General features: G+C 39.1%; 4 protein-coding genes across 4 annotated transcripts in view; 3 read left to right on the top strand and 1 right to left on the bottom strand.

Annotated features, from left to right (window-relative positions):
- Window positions 1–926: 926 nt before the first annotated feature.
- Window positions 927–3,993, top strand: rpl7 (ribosomal protein L7). Its single transcript, XM_083526090.1, has 7 exons — window positions 927–1,033; window positions 1,752–1,950; window positions 2,075–2,241; window positions 2,584–2,721; window positions 2,827–2,936; window positions 3,377–3,596; window positions 3,943–3,993. Exons 1-6 carry the CDS (start codon window positions 1,020–1,022, stop codon window positions 3,583–3,585), a joined length of 837 nt encoding a protein of 278 aa, XP_083382216.1. The 5' UTR covers window positions 927–1,019; the 3' UTR covers window positions 3,586–3,596; window positions 3,943–3,993.
- Window positions 3,994–6,778: 2,785 nt separating this feature from the next.
- On the top strand, window positions 6,779–9,384 carry LOC310717740 (uncharacterized protein). Its single transcript, XM_083526181.1, has 5 exons — window positions 6,779–7,033; window positions 7,965–8,048; window positions 8,237–8,359; window positions 8,449–8,501; window positions 8,575–9,384. The coding sequence occupies exons 1-5, from the start codon at window positions 6,877–6,879 to the stop codon at window positions 8,692–8,694; spliced, it is 537 nt and encodes a 178-aa protein (XP_083382307.1). The 5' UTR covers window positions 6,779–6,876; the 3' UTR covers window positions 8,695–9,384.
- A 174-nt stretch (window positions 9,385–9,558) lies between these two features.
- LOC310717749 (lymphocyte antigen 96-like) lies at window positions 9,559–12,025 on the top strand. The gene is made up of 5 exons (XM_083526193.1): window positions 9,559–9,834; window positions 9,909–9,992; window positions 10,314–10,436; window positions 10,504–10,556; window positions 10,734–12,025. Exons 1-5 carry the CDS (start codon window positions 9,702–9,704, stop codon window positions 10,833–10,835), a joined length of 495 nt encoding a protein of 164 aa, XP_083382319.1. The 5' UTR covers window positions 9,559–9,701; the 3' UTR covers window positions 10,836–12,025.
- An 801-nt stretch (window positions 12,026–12,826) lies between these two features.
- The window catches only part of jph1b (junctophilin 1b), a 21,927-nt gene continuing 17,791 nt past the window's right edge, over window positions 12,827–16,962 (bottom strand). The window contains exons 5-7 of the mRNA XM_083525732.1: window positions 16,492–16,962; window positions 16,258–16,355; window positions 12,827–15,320 (exon numbers count right to left, since the gene is read on the bottom strand). The exon at window positions 16,492–16,962 is cut by the window's right edge and continues 206 nt beyond it. Coding sequence (XP_083381858.1) covers window positions 16,275–16,355; window positions 16,492–16,962 — 552 coding nt within the window. The 3' untranslated portion in view covers window positions 12,827–15,320; window positions 16,258–16,274. The remainder of the gene's footprint in view (window positions 15,321–16,257; window positions 16,356–16,491) is intronic.

Consider the following 16,962-nt stretch of genomic DNA (forward strand, 5'->3'; position numbering starts at 1 on the left):
TCGTTCATGTAAAAAGGTCAATATTTTCAAATGATAAGATTTAAATCTAATATATATTATTATAGGTAACTGTGGCATAATGTTTTAAAGTAATTATAATAAGATTTCAGTCGATTATAGTATTATAATGTATCATACTGCTCATGTAATCATGTGTTCTACTATTTTGTTACAAATATCACAATTTCTCTTTTTTACTGTCAACTTGGATCAATATTTAATTTCCTCCATTGTGCAAAAAAAAACAATTATTTAAAAAAAAATTGTATGGAAATGTTAGGGGCTGATTGTATATAATGTGGCTTATAAAGTTCAGCCTCATCAGACCATGAGACGTTAAAACACAAATTCTGGGGAATGATCATGTAAATGAATGCACATGGCGGCCAGCATAGTGTTTATATTGTGCGTCAGTTAGTTCAATCTGGCAACCCTAAAGTTTTATACCTTATTTACAGGTTCGATGTTGTTTTCTGTAACTTCATGATGTTTATTATGAGTTTTTGTTAAAATCTTTGAAACTTTTAAGGTATTATAAATATGTTCTTGATTGTTATATAATATATTACACTACAAACCGCACTAAAAACCTGATCATTTACTCGCCTGAAACTTTCTCCTCATTTTTCTATTTATAATTGTGTAGTTGTTTGATTATTATTTAATGTTATATAACTGACTTGTGTTTATGCCGGAATCCTTTGTGCGTGTTTATTATTATTATTATTATTATTATTATTATTATTATTATTATTATTATTGTCGTATTTTTTCTTGTGATTTTAAAAGTATTATTTAAATCACTTATTGGTGCCAAATATTTGTATCATAGTAAAGCGACGCTTTAAACGCTAAAGTTGGTAAATAAATACACACTTGTTTATCAAATAAACTCAATTCTTGAAAGAATAAATAATAATAATCAGGCGATATATGAGTCTACCTAATCCTGACCGGAAGTGTGCGGACCTATAAGGCGTCTCTGCGCATGCGTGAAAGCCTCTTTTACCGTGGGCATAATGGCGGGTGAAACGTAAGTCTTCTGTCGTGGCGTTTAAATCTTTTCCCATCGGCGTGTGAGAAGTTTATTCGGTCTCTGTGTCAGATGGAGAATCGTGTTTAAACACTCAGATATGTTTTAAAGTGTGTATTAGTGCCGGATGTGGAGGAGATGATGTATAAAAGCTGTTTGATGTAGGAGATGGTGTGAGGGAGAGTCGGGGCTCAGTGTAGCTTAGCAGCGTGATGATAATCCTCATGTGGCGTGTCAATTCAGATCAATACACGTGTTTATATCAGCTGGAGAAAAGAAATAATAAAATTTACAGCAAAAAAGAGTCAAATACAAGTGTGTGTGTGTGTGTGTGTGTGTGTGTGTTCCTTACTCCTATGTTAGCATTGTGCTAAGTGCTAATTTTACCTGAGCTAATCTCATCATGGACTCATTTATTTATTAAATCAGTATATTTAAATGTGTTAAAATGTCACGTTGCTCTTTTTTGCAGCATGTTGTGTGAGTAGTTATTGCATTCCTTTTATTCTGTCATTAAATATGACATGATTTTCAGCAGTAAATGTAGTAATCTGATCTATAAATGATCTGAAATGTGGTTTGAAGTTGCCCAGAGTTTATCAGTGAAGTGTTCATGTGACGTATAATTTGTTTATTAAAGTTTGTCATTCTGTTTTATTGATTAGAGACTTGAGGGCCAGATGTGTAACCAGGTCTAAACTCATATCTTTACTTTCAGAGAGAAGAAGGAGAAGAAAGAGGCTAAGGAGACGAAGCCGAAGAAGGAGGTGAAGGAGAAGGAGTTGAAGGAGAAGAAAGAGATTAAGGATAAGAAACAGAAGAAAGTTCCGTCAGTCCCCGAAGGCCTCTTGAAGAAGAGGAAGCACTATGCTGCTGTCAAGGCGGCTCGTGCCAAGGCTCTGCGGGTCGAGAAGAAGGTTCGTGCTTTTATTAGAGTCCTGTTTATGATCTGGATGGAGGTGGTCAGAGTGGTGCTCTGACTCTCTCTCTCTCTCTCTCTCTCTCTCTCTCTCTCTCTCTCTCTCTCTCTCTCTCTCTCAGAATCGCGTCATCACCCGCAACCTGATTTACGCCAGAGCGCAGTTTTACCACAAAGAGTACCGGCAGATGTACAGGCGTGAGATCCGTATGAACCGTATGGCTCGCAAAGCCGGAAACTTCTACGTCCCCGCCGAGGCCAAGCTGGCATTCGTTATCCGTATCCGAGGGTGAGCTCTACCTCTACAAGGAGGTTACACTTTTAGTTCTACTGAACGTTTCATCCGAATTTCCATGTTTGACTTCTTCATTGGAGACGTAGCCTAAATCTTGAGATTAGGGGTTTAGTGCTCCAGATGTGGAGGTGAAGCTGGTGATGTTCTGGGTGAAGTGTTCAGTTCTGTAAACGTGATGGTTAATGATGCAGCTCTTTTTTTCCCCGTCATATCGACCGTGGTGATTCTTCTGCCAATAAGCCAAAATCACTGAAACCACGCGGCGGTTTAATTGGAGATAAACGAGTGTGAATGAGGGAGTTTTAATGCTTCTTTTTTTTTTTTTTTTCACCGCAGTATCAACGGCGTGAGCCCTAAAGTGCGTAAGGTTCTGCAGCTGCTGCGTCTGCGGCAGATCTTCAACGGCGTCTTCGTCAAACTCAACAAAGCCTCCATCAACATGCTCCGTATCGCCGAGCCGTACATCGCCTGGGGGTGAGGAGCCGAGTGTGTGTGTGTGTGTGTGTGTGTGAGAGAGAGAGAGAGAGAGAGAGAGAGAGACCCCGTCTCTGTTTAATGCGTGTATATTTATCTCCTCAGTTACCCCAACCTGAAGTCTGTGCGTGAGCTCATCTACAAGCGTGGATATGGCAAGATCAGAAAGCAGCGTATCCCTCTGACTGATAACGCCCTCATTGAGAAGAGCCTGGGTAACACACACACACACACACACACACACACACACACACACACACACACACACAATGTAAAGCAGCTAAAGCACACTTGGAACATTGTCATTAAACAGTGTTGTGGTGCATGAAGGAACTTTTTCAGCTGGAACAGTATCTGATCAGAATAGTGAGATGCAGTTGAGCACTTCTACAGAGATCAGGTTTGGTTGCACTGCTGCAGAATTGAAGTTTAGAAAGCAGTGACTGTGATGTTGAGGAGACCCTTCTGACTTATTACACTTTAATATCTGAATCTGCGTTTGGTCCTCATGGAGCAGTGTGGAGGGGGTCAATGATAGGTGTTGGGAGCAACAGTCAGGGTTTCCAGTGATGTGAAGATGTTCTCACTTTGTGACAGTGGAACACTGTTTTGGAGCTGTATGTAACTGGAAAAAAATTGCTCCTGTTTTCTTCAGGCAAAACAGGAATCATCTGCATGGAGGATCTGATCCATGAGATCTACACCGTGGGCAGGAACTTCAAAGCCGCCAACAACTTCCTGTGGCCTTTCAAGCTCTCATCTCCTCGTGGGGGTATGAACAAGAAGACCACTCACTTCGTGGAGGGAGGAGATGCCGGAAACCGAGAGGACCAGATCAACAGACTCGTCAGGAGGATGAACTAAAGATGGACCAAGTGAGTGTCAGACCTGCTGCTTCTACACCGACTTACTGCATGTTTTAATGTAAAGAATTTATACACTTACTGAAATCTCACGTTTTTATTAGTTTACTGAAACAGTAGTGGCCAAAACAATAAATAAACTTATAAATAAATATTTATCAAAAAAGTTTAATCTTATTGTACTGGTGATTAGTTTATTCAGTGATTTTTGCTAAACTTCAGCGCTTCAATCACAAACTCAACTCGCCGCTTTATTCCAGATGTGTAAATCTAATTCCTGCACATGTGCAAATTTACTTTTAGTTTAATTGAGTTCTTGTTTAACATCATTTAATTCATTTATTTATTTATTTTTCAGGTGCACTGGAACATCTTTTGGTTTATGGAAAATAAAACTTTAATACACAAACAGTTTTCTGTCTTCATTTCTCTTTTAAAGGTTTGGGATTAGGTTTTATTACTGTAGTTTTGTTTGTCTCCCTCTGGTGACTGGAGTTGGTAGTACAGCACATAATCCGGATTTAAAGGATTTTTACTCCTTTATTAATACATTTATCACAAGAAAAATCTGCAGGTTTAGAGCATCTTTTGATGCTTTATTTCTGTTTGAGGGTCTCCGGGAGTCTGGTTTAGGGACCGTCGCTGAAGAGCAGCCAAAACAAACAAACAAAAAAAACAACAGTGTAAACACCTTAGCGTTAGCATCTGCATGTTTTTGTTGTATTTGATTTATGCTAAACTGCTGTAAGTAACTACACCAGTACTAATCATACAAATATTACTGCATATATTCATGTGACTTGTAGAACCTTTCAGTAGTCTGGTGTATTTCAAACGATTAAAAAGGGAAAATGTTTCGTTACCTAGTGGCCCCAAAATAAATAAAATAAAATAAAGATCATTTTAATTCTCCATGTGTGATCTAGATTCTAGACTCTAAAATGATGACGTTGGGCTGTGATCCTTTTGTTTTGTTTTTTTTAATATATATATATATATATAATGTGTTTACGTTTTTGTTGTAAATTTTACATTGCACCTCGTTTTCTGGGCTGTAAAATTTAACGTGTTTTAAGCAAATAAATTTTAATGGCACCAGTTTTTTTTAACTCGATTAATGCAGTGATAAATGCATGCATTTCTGTTTGACCAATTTTATAAAAAAAGTTTATATTAAAAAAAAAAAAACCTCCCGAAAATGTTTTTATCAGTAAAATCTTTTATTGATGCGCCAAGTCTCAAATCAGCACTGAGATACAACATTCACAATCAACCCTCTGGGGTCGACAAACGCACCGTGGCGTTTTGACATTTGTCCCGCAAACGAACCTAAATTACTGTATTTTTGATCATACAGATAAAATCAATGCATCACTCGAATCTGTAAAGCTCTTTTATTTCTATACTCAACAAAATAGACACATCGATAAAACAACCTGAATCTAAGTGAATATTTGCCTCACAGACATAAACATATGATTAGTAAACTCAAAGTCTACTTCTTAATAAACCAGTTCACATAAACACTTGTGTTCTCTGATCCTCTAATCCGTATTAAAGTTACGGTTTCTCCGGTATCACCTCATTTACCGTCCGTGTGGAAACAGCAACGGTTTTGTTTGGTGTCCTGATGATTTAAATGATTTAAAACAACTTGAAATCATTTACAAGAATATTTAGTCTTCATGCTCTTTGATGAGTTCATTTGCACAAATAATAAACATCAGTATTTCTCCATGTTGATTAGAGTATTAAAGACGTGAAAAGTATTAATTTAAGGTACATTAAGAAAATGTGTGAACGGCTACTTTTTACTTAAGTACATGTCAAATCCCAAACTTTTTACTTTAACTTGAGTAAAAAACTATAATCAATACTTTATTTAATAAATACTTTACTTTTAGTGAAGTGTGTGTGTGTGTGTGTGTGTGTGTGTGTGTGTGTGTGTGTGTGTACTTTTGCTGTCTCAGTGTCCTTTAGGTTTGTGTTTAGTTTTTTCTTCCTTTTGTTTAAACATTAAAAGCACAATCACTTTCCCTAATATTCTGCAGTAACGTGGTAAATGTGGGTTTTAATAACATTAGCGTTCTGACCCTCAGAGTTTGAAGGTGTAAAACAGTAAATACCTGTTTGTGTGGGGTTTTTTTGTCTTATATTTGTTTTCATTTGCAATGTCCAGGAACAACTTCACATGTAAATGTGTCTTTATTCAGATGAAAATATGGCTATTAAATGTACTAATCATGAAAAATTGATGATTAGAGGTTTGTTTATTTTTAGAGTGAATTATGTGGAAGAAATGAAAAGGGGGGCACGAAGTTTCAGCACAGAAGCAAAACGTTTAAAGTTTCATTACAGTTCAGTGCAGTTGAGAGATTATTGTCTGTTTAATGGTTTTTATGTATAAAGAGAGTTGTGTTGTAAAAACATCACCCCTGATGGTGAATAATTTAATCTGCCATGAAACAGAGCAGAAATAAAATTTGAATTTTTTTTATGTATTAATAATCAAATAAGTAACGGTCCCCTGGTGGTCTAGTGGTTAAGATGCAGCGCTCTCACCGCTGCGACCCGGGTTCGATTCCCGGTCAGGGAACCATCCCCAGCCACTCTTAGTGCCGGTCCCAAGCCCGGATAAATTGGGGAGGGTTGCGTTAGGAAGGGCATCCAGCGTAAAACATGTGCCAAATCAAACGTGCGGAGGATCCGCTGTGGCGCCCCCTAACGGGAGAAGCCGAAAAGAAAGTTTTAATAATCAAATAAGTAAATTTTGTGTCTAACGTGTGCTATAATTATTTTATTATAACTTCATGTTAAATATATTTGAAGTAAATTCCCACTTATGTACTTTTATTTATTTATTCCTGGGTGACGAGAAACAGGAAGTTGTTCAACCATGATGTTGTGTTTCACAGGGTTATGAATATGAGGCAACACACAGACGAATCCCCAGTCATTCATCACAGTGGGTAAGAACAAGGAATACAGCTGTGATGTGCAGCAGTCAGCGCTGAAAATGCACATATACAGTGTATATATAATATATATAATCACGCTGAACACATCTTCAGAAAGAGAAATTCTACATTTACCAGCAGTTTCACCTTCAACCCATCAGTTCTCCTGAAACAATAAAACACTTCCTTTAAAAAAAAACAATTCCCCTTTTTGAGATTTGGCAGAAACCCGTCTGAGATTGTCAGTATGAGATTGTCAGTATGGTGTGGGTTTTTCAGTGCGAGGTTTTGACTGGAAGCTCCAGAACTGCTGTCGTTTGGTCCTGGTGGTGTTTATGAAGCAGCAGAACGTGTTGATGATGCTGTGCTGGTTTACTCTTCCTGCTCTCAGACTCTCTGTAGCGGCTCTGGTGTGTTTCAGTGTGAGAAGTTCAGCAGAAATGCAGCTCATCTGCTCCTCGAACTCTTTGAGCGTCTGGGGTGAATATGAGGGTGAGTCTCTTCAGTGTGTTAGTCGTGTTCTGTGTTACTGTGTGTATCAGCAGGTGTTTGAGCTGATGGAGTGATGATGAAGAGAGAAATCAAATATGTAGGCAAACTTGCATCTTGTAGCGAAATCTTCTGAATATGTGAGATTTCGACCCAAATGAGATTTTTTATAACAGTTTCTTTTTAAAATAAATTGATTAAAGTCTTTAATTTTAGTAAAAATTAATCAAATGGATAAAATTGTGTTTTGAAGTATTAACACACACACACACACACACACACACACACACACACACACACACACACACACACACACACACACAAAGAGAGAATATGGGTTAAATAGCACCTAATAAATAAATGTTTGATTAATTGTAAGATATATAATAAATATAGTGTGTGTTTATATACATAATATTTGAGATGATTGTGAGCTTGTGGTATTGATAGTTTTAATATATTTTGAACATCAGATCTATAACATCAGATCTATAATATCAGATCTATAACATCAGATCTATAACATCAGATCTATAACATCAGATCTATAATCTACAATCTGACCCAATACATTCAAAAGTAAAATAATTATATAATTTGACACTTTTTTTTATTGCATATGAAATATATATAATGTATCAATTATATATTATTAAAAAATATTATATAATATTATTTATTAGTAAATGTATTAGAAAATCTACAGTTTATTTTATTACTACATGATATACTGTATAATTTCACACTCGTTTATAAAAAAGAATCGTAATATAAAGTCGAGTAAAAATAAATAAGTCACAAAGTTGCGCATGTTGGACAAAAGTGTAAAAGTTACAGTAATTATGTACAATATAAACATTTAAAAAGTCAAATTTAACATGTTCTTTTTAATCAGCTGCAGTTTTATCCTGTATTTATTGTTCGCTTGGTTCAGGTCCGGTCCATCACTTCCAAATCAGGATGGGATCCTGCAGCAACGGGATGAACATCATAAACGTGAACTACACGCTCATTACAAGTAAATCACAGCCATTTTCTCTCCGTCACGTTACATGTTGTGAGTAAAAGTTTGTGCACCCCTCCCTTCACAAGCCTTTACATTGCACTTGATTGAACCCTGTGTAGGAACTCACACTGAACAGTCTGATGTACGATGCGAGTTAAAGATTGTGATGCGTCTCCATGGTTTTGTTTCCCATCCTGTAGAATTCACGCTCGTGCGTGTTGGATATAACATCCGCTCGTATTATAGAGATCAGCTGTGGGTGGAGTTTTTTCAGGCCCCGGTTCCGTGCTCCGATCTAAAGCTCTGCAACATCGTTAAAGGAGGTATTAAACACTGAGGGTCGATTCGAGCAGGTTTCAGCTGCACTTAAACTCAAATCACAGAAAAGCTAAATGTTAATGTTCTGCTGCAGAAACGCTCACCGAGACTCTGTCGGTTCCTGTGAAGACGTATTACGCTTTTGAGGTGAGTTCTGCGTGTAAACAGAACATCTGTATGTAAACATCTGGAATGAAACTGATCGTTTTTCTCTCCACAGGGAGAATACCTCTTTCATGGCAAACTAAACATCATCGATGATCTGGAAAGAGAAATACACATCAATATCAGAATCGTCATGCATGTGAGGAACGTAGATGGTGATCTCGTCCAGCCGTAGATCCACATGTTCATTTAGACCACAGCTGGAGATCCTGATGTTGAGAGAGTCACTGTTTCTAATGAAGTTCTTTAAAGGTTTTTTTTAGTTCTTAAGTGATAGTAAGTCCAAGGTTCTACCTTCAGCTTCTCTCTTTTTTTCTGTGTGGAGTTTCTGTGAGTTCCTCAGGTTCTCCAGCTTGTTTCTAACTCCCACACGCTGTATCAGACTGTGAAGACTGGAGTTCTGAATGAAATTCTACTCAACTTTAATTTAAAGCCTGATTAAATAATTTATTTTTAAAAAGGGTTCTTCAAAGGTTCTTCATGAGATTTGTTGGAAAATATCTTGGTGCAGTGGATCAGTGAGAAAAGCCTTTTACCCAAAAGTGTTCCAAGAACAGGAACGACTTCATGTTAAAAACAATTCCAGTAATGTGGAGTTTCTAATACACACGTTACATAAACTCATAAAGATTTCTGTGAAGGTTTTACAGTTACAGGTTTGTAGGTTCTTACGTTCCCCAGGGAGATGTTTCTGTTCACTTTGGGGTTCTAGACAGAGCTGAATGCTACAGAGAGAACATTAAGGGTTCTGTGTCCCTGAACTGATCATATTTCTCTTCAAAACAAATTTTTGAAGTGTAGAACCACTAAAGGAACCCTTGAAGAACAATTGAACAACAGTTATGTCTTGTGAGGGTCAAATAAATTCTTTTTTTGAGAAAATTTATTTTTTGTGTAACAGAATAAAAGAATGAGTTTTTTTCATCGTGTGTGTGTGTGTGTGTGTGTGTGTGTGTGTGTGTGTGTGTGTGTGTGTGTGTGTGTGTGTGTGTGTGTGTGTGATCTGACCAACTTCCGTGAAATTGCCATTAAAACACACACACTTCCCTTTTTCCCACACACACTTCTCAGTTTTCCAGTGTAATTTACAGGAAACACAAGTTCCAGGTTCTTCATGGTCTTCACTCTTATGTGATCTGCTGCAGCTCAGTTTGCACTTTGAATGTTCATAAAGAGAGAGAGATGATGCTGTGTTGTTCTTTACCTCGTCTCAGACTCGCTGTAGCTTCAGTGGTGTGTTTCACTGTGAGGAGTTTTGCAGAACAACATCTTCTGTGCTCCTCGAGCTCCCTGAGCATGTGGTACGAATACGAGGGTAAGAGAGACGACATGTTCGTGAAAATGTGAATAAATTGTTTATCAGATGTGAAGAATTTAAACTGATTTCAGGTCCTGTGGTCGTCACATCAGTGGATCTTCAGCCCTGCACTTTTGGATTGAGAACATTTATTGTGACGTACACAGGAATGTTAAGTACGTTTTATTGTCCAGATGTTGATGTCATATCTGCTGAGTGAATATAATTAGAATAATATTTTATTACATAATATTACATTGTTATTACAACCAAATGTTTGTTAGCTAAAATGTGACTCTCTGCTTCATTTCTCCTCCAACTTATTACCATCTCACTGATACTCGTTCTGGTCCTGAACTGAATCCAGGAGTTTATACTTCTCACTGTAGTGTGGTGCTTCTGATTGTTTTATCTGTTAGTGTGTAATTAAAAGTGGAAGCTTTGAGTTATGAAACACACTTTTGTTTTCTTGTTTGATGATGATGTTTTGTTCTCAGAGTTCACGGTGGTTCAGGTCGGATGGCACATGAGCATCGTGTATAAAAACAACACGTGGGTGGAGGAAACCCGAGCCCTCAGCCCGTGTGAGGATTTCAGGATTTGTGACGTCATTAAAGGAGGTAAAAATGGTTTCTGTTGTAAAATCGGATTTTTTTGCTGCATGATTGAAACACTTTCCCGTTACAGAAACCATCCATGAGACATTTCCGGTCTCCATCAAGCCGTACTTAATTCCAGATGTGAGTCAGAACCTGAAATCTAATCATCTACAAATACATGTACAATTTATGCAAATATACAAAATTTGTGTAATGTAATTTTTTTTCATCTGAATATTTAAGTATAACTTTTATTCTCCTTCTTATGAACTTTTTAAAGGATTATAATAGATTGTTTTTCTTTTCTGTTGTTTTGAGGGGGAGTATCATCTTCTCCTCACAGTGAACATCATCGATGAGTTTAACATGGAATTAACTTTGAGTGGAAAATTAACAGTTCACGTCAGAAATGGAAGATGAAGATGACGACGTTGATGATGATGATTTTAGCTGCAACCTGAATGTAGCTCCAGGTAGAGACTCAAACTTCTGAGGTGTCTTTTTTTCACACACATCTCTGGAGCTTCTTCCCTGCTGAATTTCCCACCTTTCAGTAAAACCCAGAGAACCCAAGGAGAAGGAAGAAACCACGTGTGGTGGTTTTTGCAGAAGGTTTTTGTTTTTTCCCGGAAATGTCTTATTTCCTCATCTGATGGCCTTCGTGTCACAGTGACGAGGAGAGACAGTGTTTAGACAGTGGAGTCCTGGGATTTTCAGCAGAACTGCAGAGGAACCTTGTGAGAAGTGTTTTCCAAACTCATAACTCCTAGTATATTCTCTGCTTCAGATTTAGCAGAATAATCAGCTCGTTACATTTGTTTGCTTTTTTTTGTTCATGTTTTTCTGTGGTGTAGTGAGGAGACACTTCATGTTCCTTTTTCTGTTTTCTTCTCGTTGTCTCCTGCATATAACAGTCCAAAAACCACATATAAATATCTCTATATTAGCCTTATTGTACTTTGAAGAGGTGTGAGAGTGTTTTTTGTTGTGTGTTTTCTTTTTTACACGTCCTGGAACACGTCCTCTGTAGAATGAGAACCTGCCTGGCTAAAGGTGAGGGAACACCACCTGCTCTGTATTTCCTGTAGGGGGCGCTGAGAGAGCGCGAGATAGATTGATAGAGAGATTGAAAGCCCTGAGGGTGACAGGTTGTTGAGGAGGTTGTTAAAGATGTGACGGGTCGGAGCAGGTGAGTTCAGGGGGGGTGAAGGTTAATAAAGGAGCCTTGGAGTAAATCCACTGCGTCTCAGTATAACTCCAGGTAGAAGAGAAGATGTGGTGAATATCTGGAGTAGTGTTTGAGAAGCAGGAGCAGGTGGTGGACTTGACTTTGAAGGTGACAGTCGCAATCTGTGTGCAGTCTGACTTCATTACTCTCTCCGCTCAGAGCTCTGTACTTCACCAAGGACGTTCAGCTTCACAGAGGAAAAAAAACATCACTTCGAAAGGCAGGTGGATTTTATTAGAAAACAGCAGCAGCAGAACTTTACGACTCTACGCCTGTTCTGATTGGTCAGGAGCTGTTAATTAGTTCTCTTTACCTTTCAATTGTCGTTGTTTCCATAGCAACAACACCTTTATTAATTGTTGATATGGCAAAGTCCTAGAGGGGGGGGGGGGGGTATATATATATATTAGAGAGAGAGAGAGAGAGAGAGAGAGAGAGAGAGAGAGAGAGAGAGAGAGAGATATGGGGGGTATAGAGAGAGAGAGAGATATGGGGGGGAGAGAGAGAGAGAGAGAGAGAGAGAGAGAGAGAGAGAGAGAGAAGGGGGGGTATAGAGAGAGAGAGAGAGAGAGAGAGAGAGAGAGAGAGAGAGAGAGAGAGAGAGAGAGAGAGAGAGAGATGGGGGAGAGAGAGAGAGAGAGATAAAGGGGGGGTATAGAGAGAGAGAGAGAGATATGGGGGGGGCGAGAGAGAGAGAGAGAGAGAGAGAGAGAGAGAGAGAGAGAGAGAGAGAGAAGGGGGGGTAGAGAGAGAGAGAGAGAGAGAGAGAGAGAGAGAGAGAGAGAGATATGGGGGGGGCGAGAGAGAGAGAGAGAGAGAGAGAGAGAGAGAGAGAAGGGGGGGTAGAGAGAGAGAGAGAGAGAGAGAGAGAGAGAGAGAGAGAGAGAGAGAGAGAGAGAGAGAGAGAGAGAGAGCAGCTGTTGGTCACTATTTTTGCTGCACCAATCCCCCAGATAACAGGCAGGTTTCATAGCGAGGACTGAAAGTTTGCTGTGATCTAAAATAAATGCCCCCGTAACCACCGGCATTTACGAGACTCCTGTACGAGGGGAAGAATGTGACCCAGTTCACAAAATACTCATTCATTAAAAAAAAGTCTTTTAATCTGATAAGATTATTATATTCGATCAAATCTATACAGTGTTTGTTATTGTGGAAAAAAAAAAAAAAACAATAAAATTGATTTGAGAGAAAAAAGTTTACTTGAAAATAAATAAAAATGAAATTAAAAACACCAACAGCAAAGTTAGAGACATGCTGACACACAGACATGAAATATGAAACTTTCATACATAAAAATGTACAATTTTTTTATTGTAACATACTTTAACTTAAACAATTTTCCAAAAGAAAAATTGTGTGTCAAAAAACCAAAAATGAGAACTTTAAAATATATATCTGAAGACTTGTCACTATTAAAAGCAAATACAGTCATAGAGTTTTTACGAACATCGACGATTCGTTCATTTTAGAAAAATACGCACAAATTTTTCGCGGAAGTTTGTATAAATGCGTACAAATACGACTTGGATTACTGAAGAGATTCGTGAATTTTAGCTCCGATCAGATTCTTGTTTTTTTTTTGCTTTCGTTCTGAATCAAAACAAAACGATTAAAAACGTCATCACACAGCCATGTACACAGCCACTGCATATAAACCATTCTTTATTAAATATCAAAAGTTAAAAGAAAAAAAAATCTATTTTCATTCAGTGCTTTTCTCTTTCCTTCCATCGTTCCTTATTTCCTGATCACATGCTTCTGCAGTCTGAACCAAACTCTGTTAACGTCCCTCTGAATACACACACACACACACACACACACACACACACACACACACATACACTATAACACAGAACCATATTTCTAAATAGGCATGTGACGAGATCATTTTATTTTTTGGACGGAAATTTATCTGATACAGAAATAAATCTGGAAAGAAAAATTCTAATAAAGAAAAATTTGCCAAATGAATGGTTCAAACTGCATCCCCACTAAAAACACTGCGAGTGTTGAGTATCGCCGTAAATCGTATCGTATCGCTGATTATCGCCGCATGCCTACTTTTAAATAAATAAATAACTACTTTCAAATGATTCCATGCACATAAGAAATTAAGCAAAAAAAAAAAAAGCCCCCCCAAAAAACCTTGTGCTGGTTATAATAATATAATTTAGAGCAACTGACTAAATATATATTTATATTGTGTATATAAAATAAATATATTTGTAATATAAGTACCACAGCTTCATGCACCACCACATAAATAAATACACTACAGCTGAATAGATTTCAATAAAACCTCCAATTAATTTAAGACAAAAAATATTCCAAACTCACTAATCCCTCTTAACACCCCCCCCCCCCCCCAATGTAAACTCTAACACTGTGTGTTTAAAAAATCCTTTAAGGCATCTGACTACATTCACTCGCTCGTCCTGAATTCATTCAACACCACAACGGGTCTTACATGAGGGGAGGGGGTGGGTGGGGTGGGAGGGGTGAAGCTTGCCGATAATGATGATGAGGATGATGATGATGAGGAGAAGAAGAACGGTCTCAAGCTCCACACCACTACGTGTGCAAAAATCCAGTGCAATAACCAGTTATTAAAATGAAAAAGAATAAATAAATAACTAATTAAAACCGTTAAACACCATGCATAACAATCCTGTAGCTACTTTACATCAAACACCTACGCATCACAACCGCAGCATTCTTAATTTACAAACCGGAGCGTCGACGCCGCAGCTGCTCGCGTCACTGCCCAAAAATCTTCACCTCAGATCTTTGGCTAATCTAGTCACGCTGATCAGAACTGAAATTTTACATTAGCCGTTAAACGATTCAATCGAGGGGGCAAAAAAGCTTTTTTTTTTATTTTTTTTTTTGGTATTTTTTTGTATTTAACGTAAAAAAAGAAAAACACACAAAAAGGAAGAAGGTCAAGTTGTTAAATTTGTACCACATCCGGGCGTGGCTTTCGCTAATCTCCTACAAACACCAGCAGGTGCGGTGAGACACGGCTTCAGATGGGTAACGCAATAAGACTGGCAAGTGCCGGCTTTTTTTAAATGGGCACGGTGTTTAGATCAAAATGAAGACACACACACACACACACACACACACACACACACACACACACACACACATCCCCCCCTCGACATCGTCAGAGGGTAAAATTGTAAGGCAGCTGTTTGCTTCCGTCAAATAAAAGTGCATCACCAAACGTATCCAGTTATCCCCCTCCTCACCGACACACACACCGACACACACACACACACACACACACACACACTCCAACAGGCCGTCCATGCACTTCACACTGGGTATGGCTTGGCTCAGCACATTTTTTCATTTTTATCCTCCCCACCCCCTTTTACCACCGACTGTGCTTGCTTCAGCTTTCACAGAGCCCAAGCGAGTTGTAAATCACGGTCAGGATGGGGGGCAGGGAGTTTGGGGGGCAGGGAGATTTGGGGGCGGGGTGACGGGGACCTGGTTGGGCTTGGCTACGGGACTCTGCGTTATTTTTTATTTCCACCTTTTTTCTTGCTCTTAATTCCAGTCGTCCAGTCATCTTCTGTCTGTGTCTGTGTCTGAGCGGCGTGTTCTAAAGGCCGTCCATACAACCGCTAAGAATCACGGGGCCTACGCCGCACGTCCTGAAGAACTCACTGAAAAGGTGAAAACCTCAATTACATTTTGGATGAGCTTAATTGTGCTTCAAAAAACACAAAATCTTGCTCCAGATGTTGCATAAATAAACTTAGCACACGAGGTGGTATTAAAACGTTTGGAGACTCGCTCTGTTCACAAGAAAGTACTTTATTTCTCAACATTTCCATCACCTTTAAAACGGTCCCCTTGCACAGTAATACAGTCTTCTACAGTCTTCTCGGAGCGGGTCAAAAACCTTTTGCTATTCGCACCGGATCTCCATAACTGTGTCAAAACGGCCACCTTTAAGCTCAACTTCATCTTCTGGAAGCGGGCGACGTCCGCAGGAGCCAAATCTGGCGAGTAGTGTGGGTGTGGAAGTGAGATCGTGTTGTTTCTGGTGAGAAACTCGCGTGAGAGGAGGAGCTCGGTGACAGGGTGCACAGAAGACTTACGAATGTCGGTGCCCCCTGTGACCATGCCTGCAGCCTTGTGCTGCCATCTGTTGTTGTGTTAGAAAACTAGTCTTCAAACTTTTTGATACCACCTCATACAGAACAAAGAATGTAGTATTGTCACCTGGAGTGTTTACTGGATGTAAATGTTCAATCCTAAAGATAATTAACTGATTGATGGATCCAATTCGCTAATTCGCTGATCAGCCAATGGCGAGCCTGATAACGAGCTGCCCAGGACAGGAAACTAAACTTCATTAACACCTAAAGGAAGCTCTGACTGTACTTTGTGGATCTAACTCTGATAATCAGCTGAATCCAAAATCATGGGTTCCAGAACTCAGATCCAACTATAGTCAGGTCAGGGTTCAGTTTTGTAACTACAGCGACTGAACTACATTTCCATTTCCAGGTAAAAAAAAATTGAACAACCAAACAGCAAATGTTGTAGCAGCTCTGTGATGAAAAACATTACAGTATCATGGTGAAAATATCTTACCTGAGTTTGATGATGCATCAAGTCAAGAAGTGGACAAAAATAATCGCTAACCCGATGTTTATCAGCATCACTAAAGCCACCAGTATAGAGTTAGGACCCTGCAGGAGAGTCAGGACATCACTGTATAAGACATTCCACATAACTTGATGTATTAATCCAATGTTTTAATGTTTTTCTACCAGTACAGACTGTTTTGAGTGTGTGTGTGTGATTATGTTCGTAGTGGACACTCACTGATTCTTCCTCTACCACGTCCGTGGTTATCTCAATGCTTGCTTTCTTGGTTTCTGAGAAACTCTTTGGCTTTAGAGAATCCTGTTTTTTCAGCTTGGGCTCTGGTTTGACGTCTTTACTTGGGGCAAACTTGGCGAGGGGCAGAGAGGGTGTAGGGGCACGATATTGCTTGACAGGAAGTGGTGCCCTTACAAGGGCAGTTGGACTTTCTTGCTTTTCCTCCTCCTCCATCTCCTCAGGTGGAAGGGACACTTCAGCCTTGACAAAGTAGCTGTGGTACTGCGAATGGACCTCGCCATTCCCGGGACTCGAGGAGTTGGCGACCGGCACCAAGGATTTATACGGGGCAAAGGAAGAAGAAGAAACCGTTTCTTGCTTGACTTCCTGTTTGGCCAGAACCCTGGGGGTGGTTTTGGGGACAACGCTGGCCGCTAGACTCTCCACAACGCTCTCTTTGGTAGATTTCGGTGC

This window comes from Silurus aristotelis (genome assembly GCF_946808225.1).
Source record: "Silurus aristotelis genome assembly, chromosome: 22".
NCBI lineage: Eukaryota > Metazoa > Chordata > Actinopteri > Siluriformes > Siluridae > Silurus > Silurus aristotelis.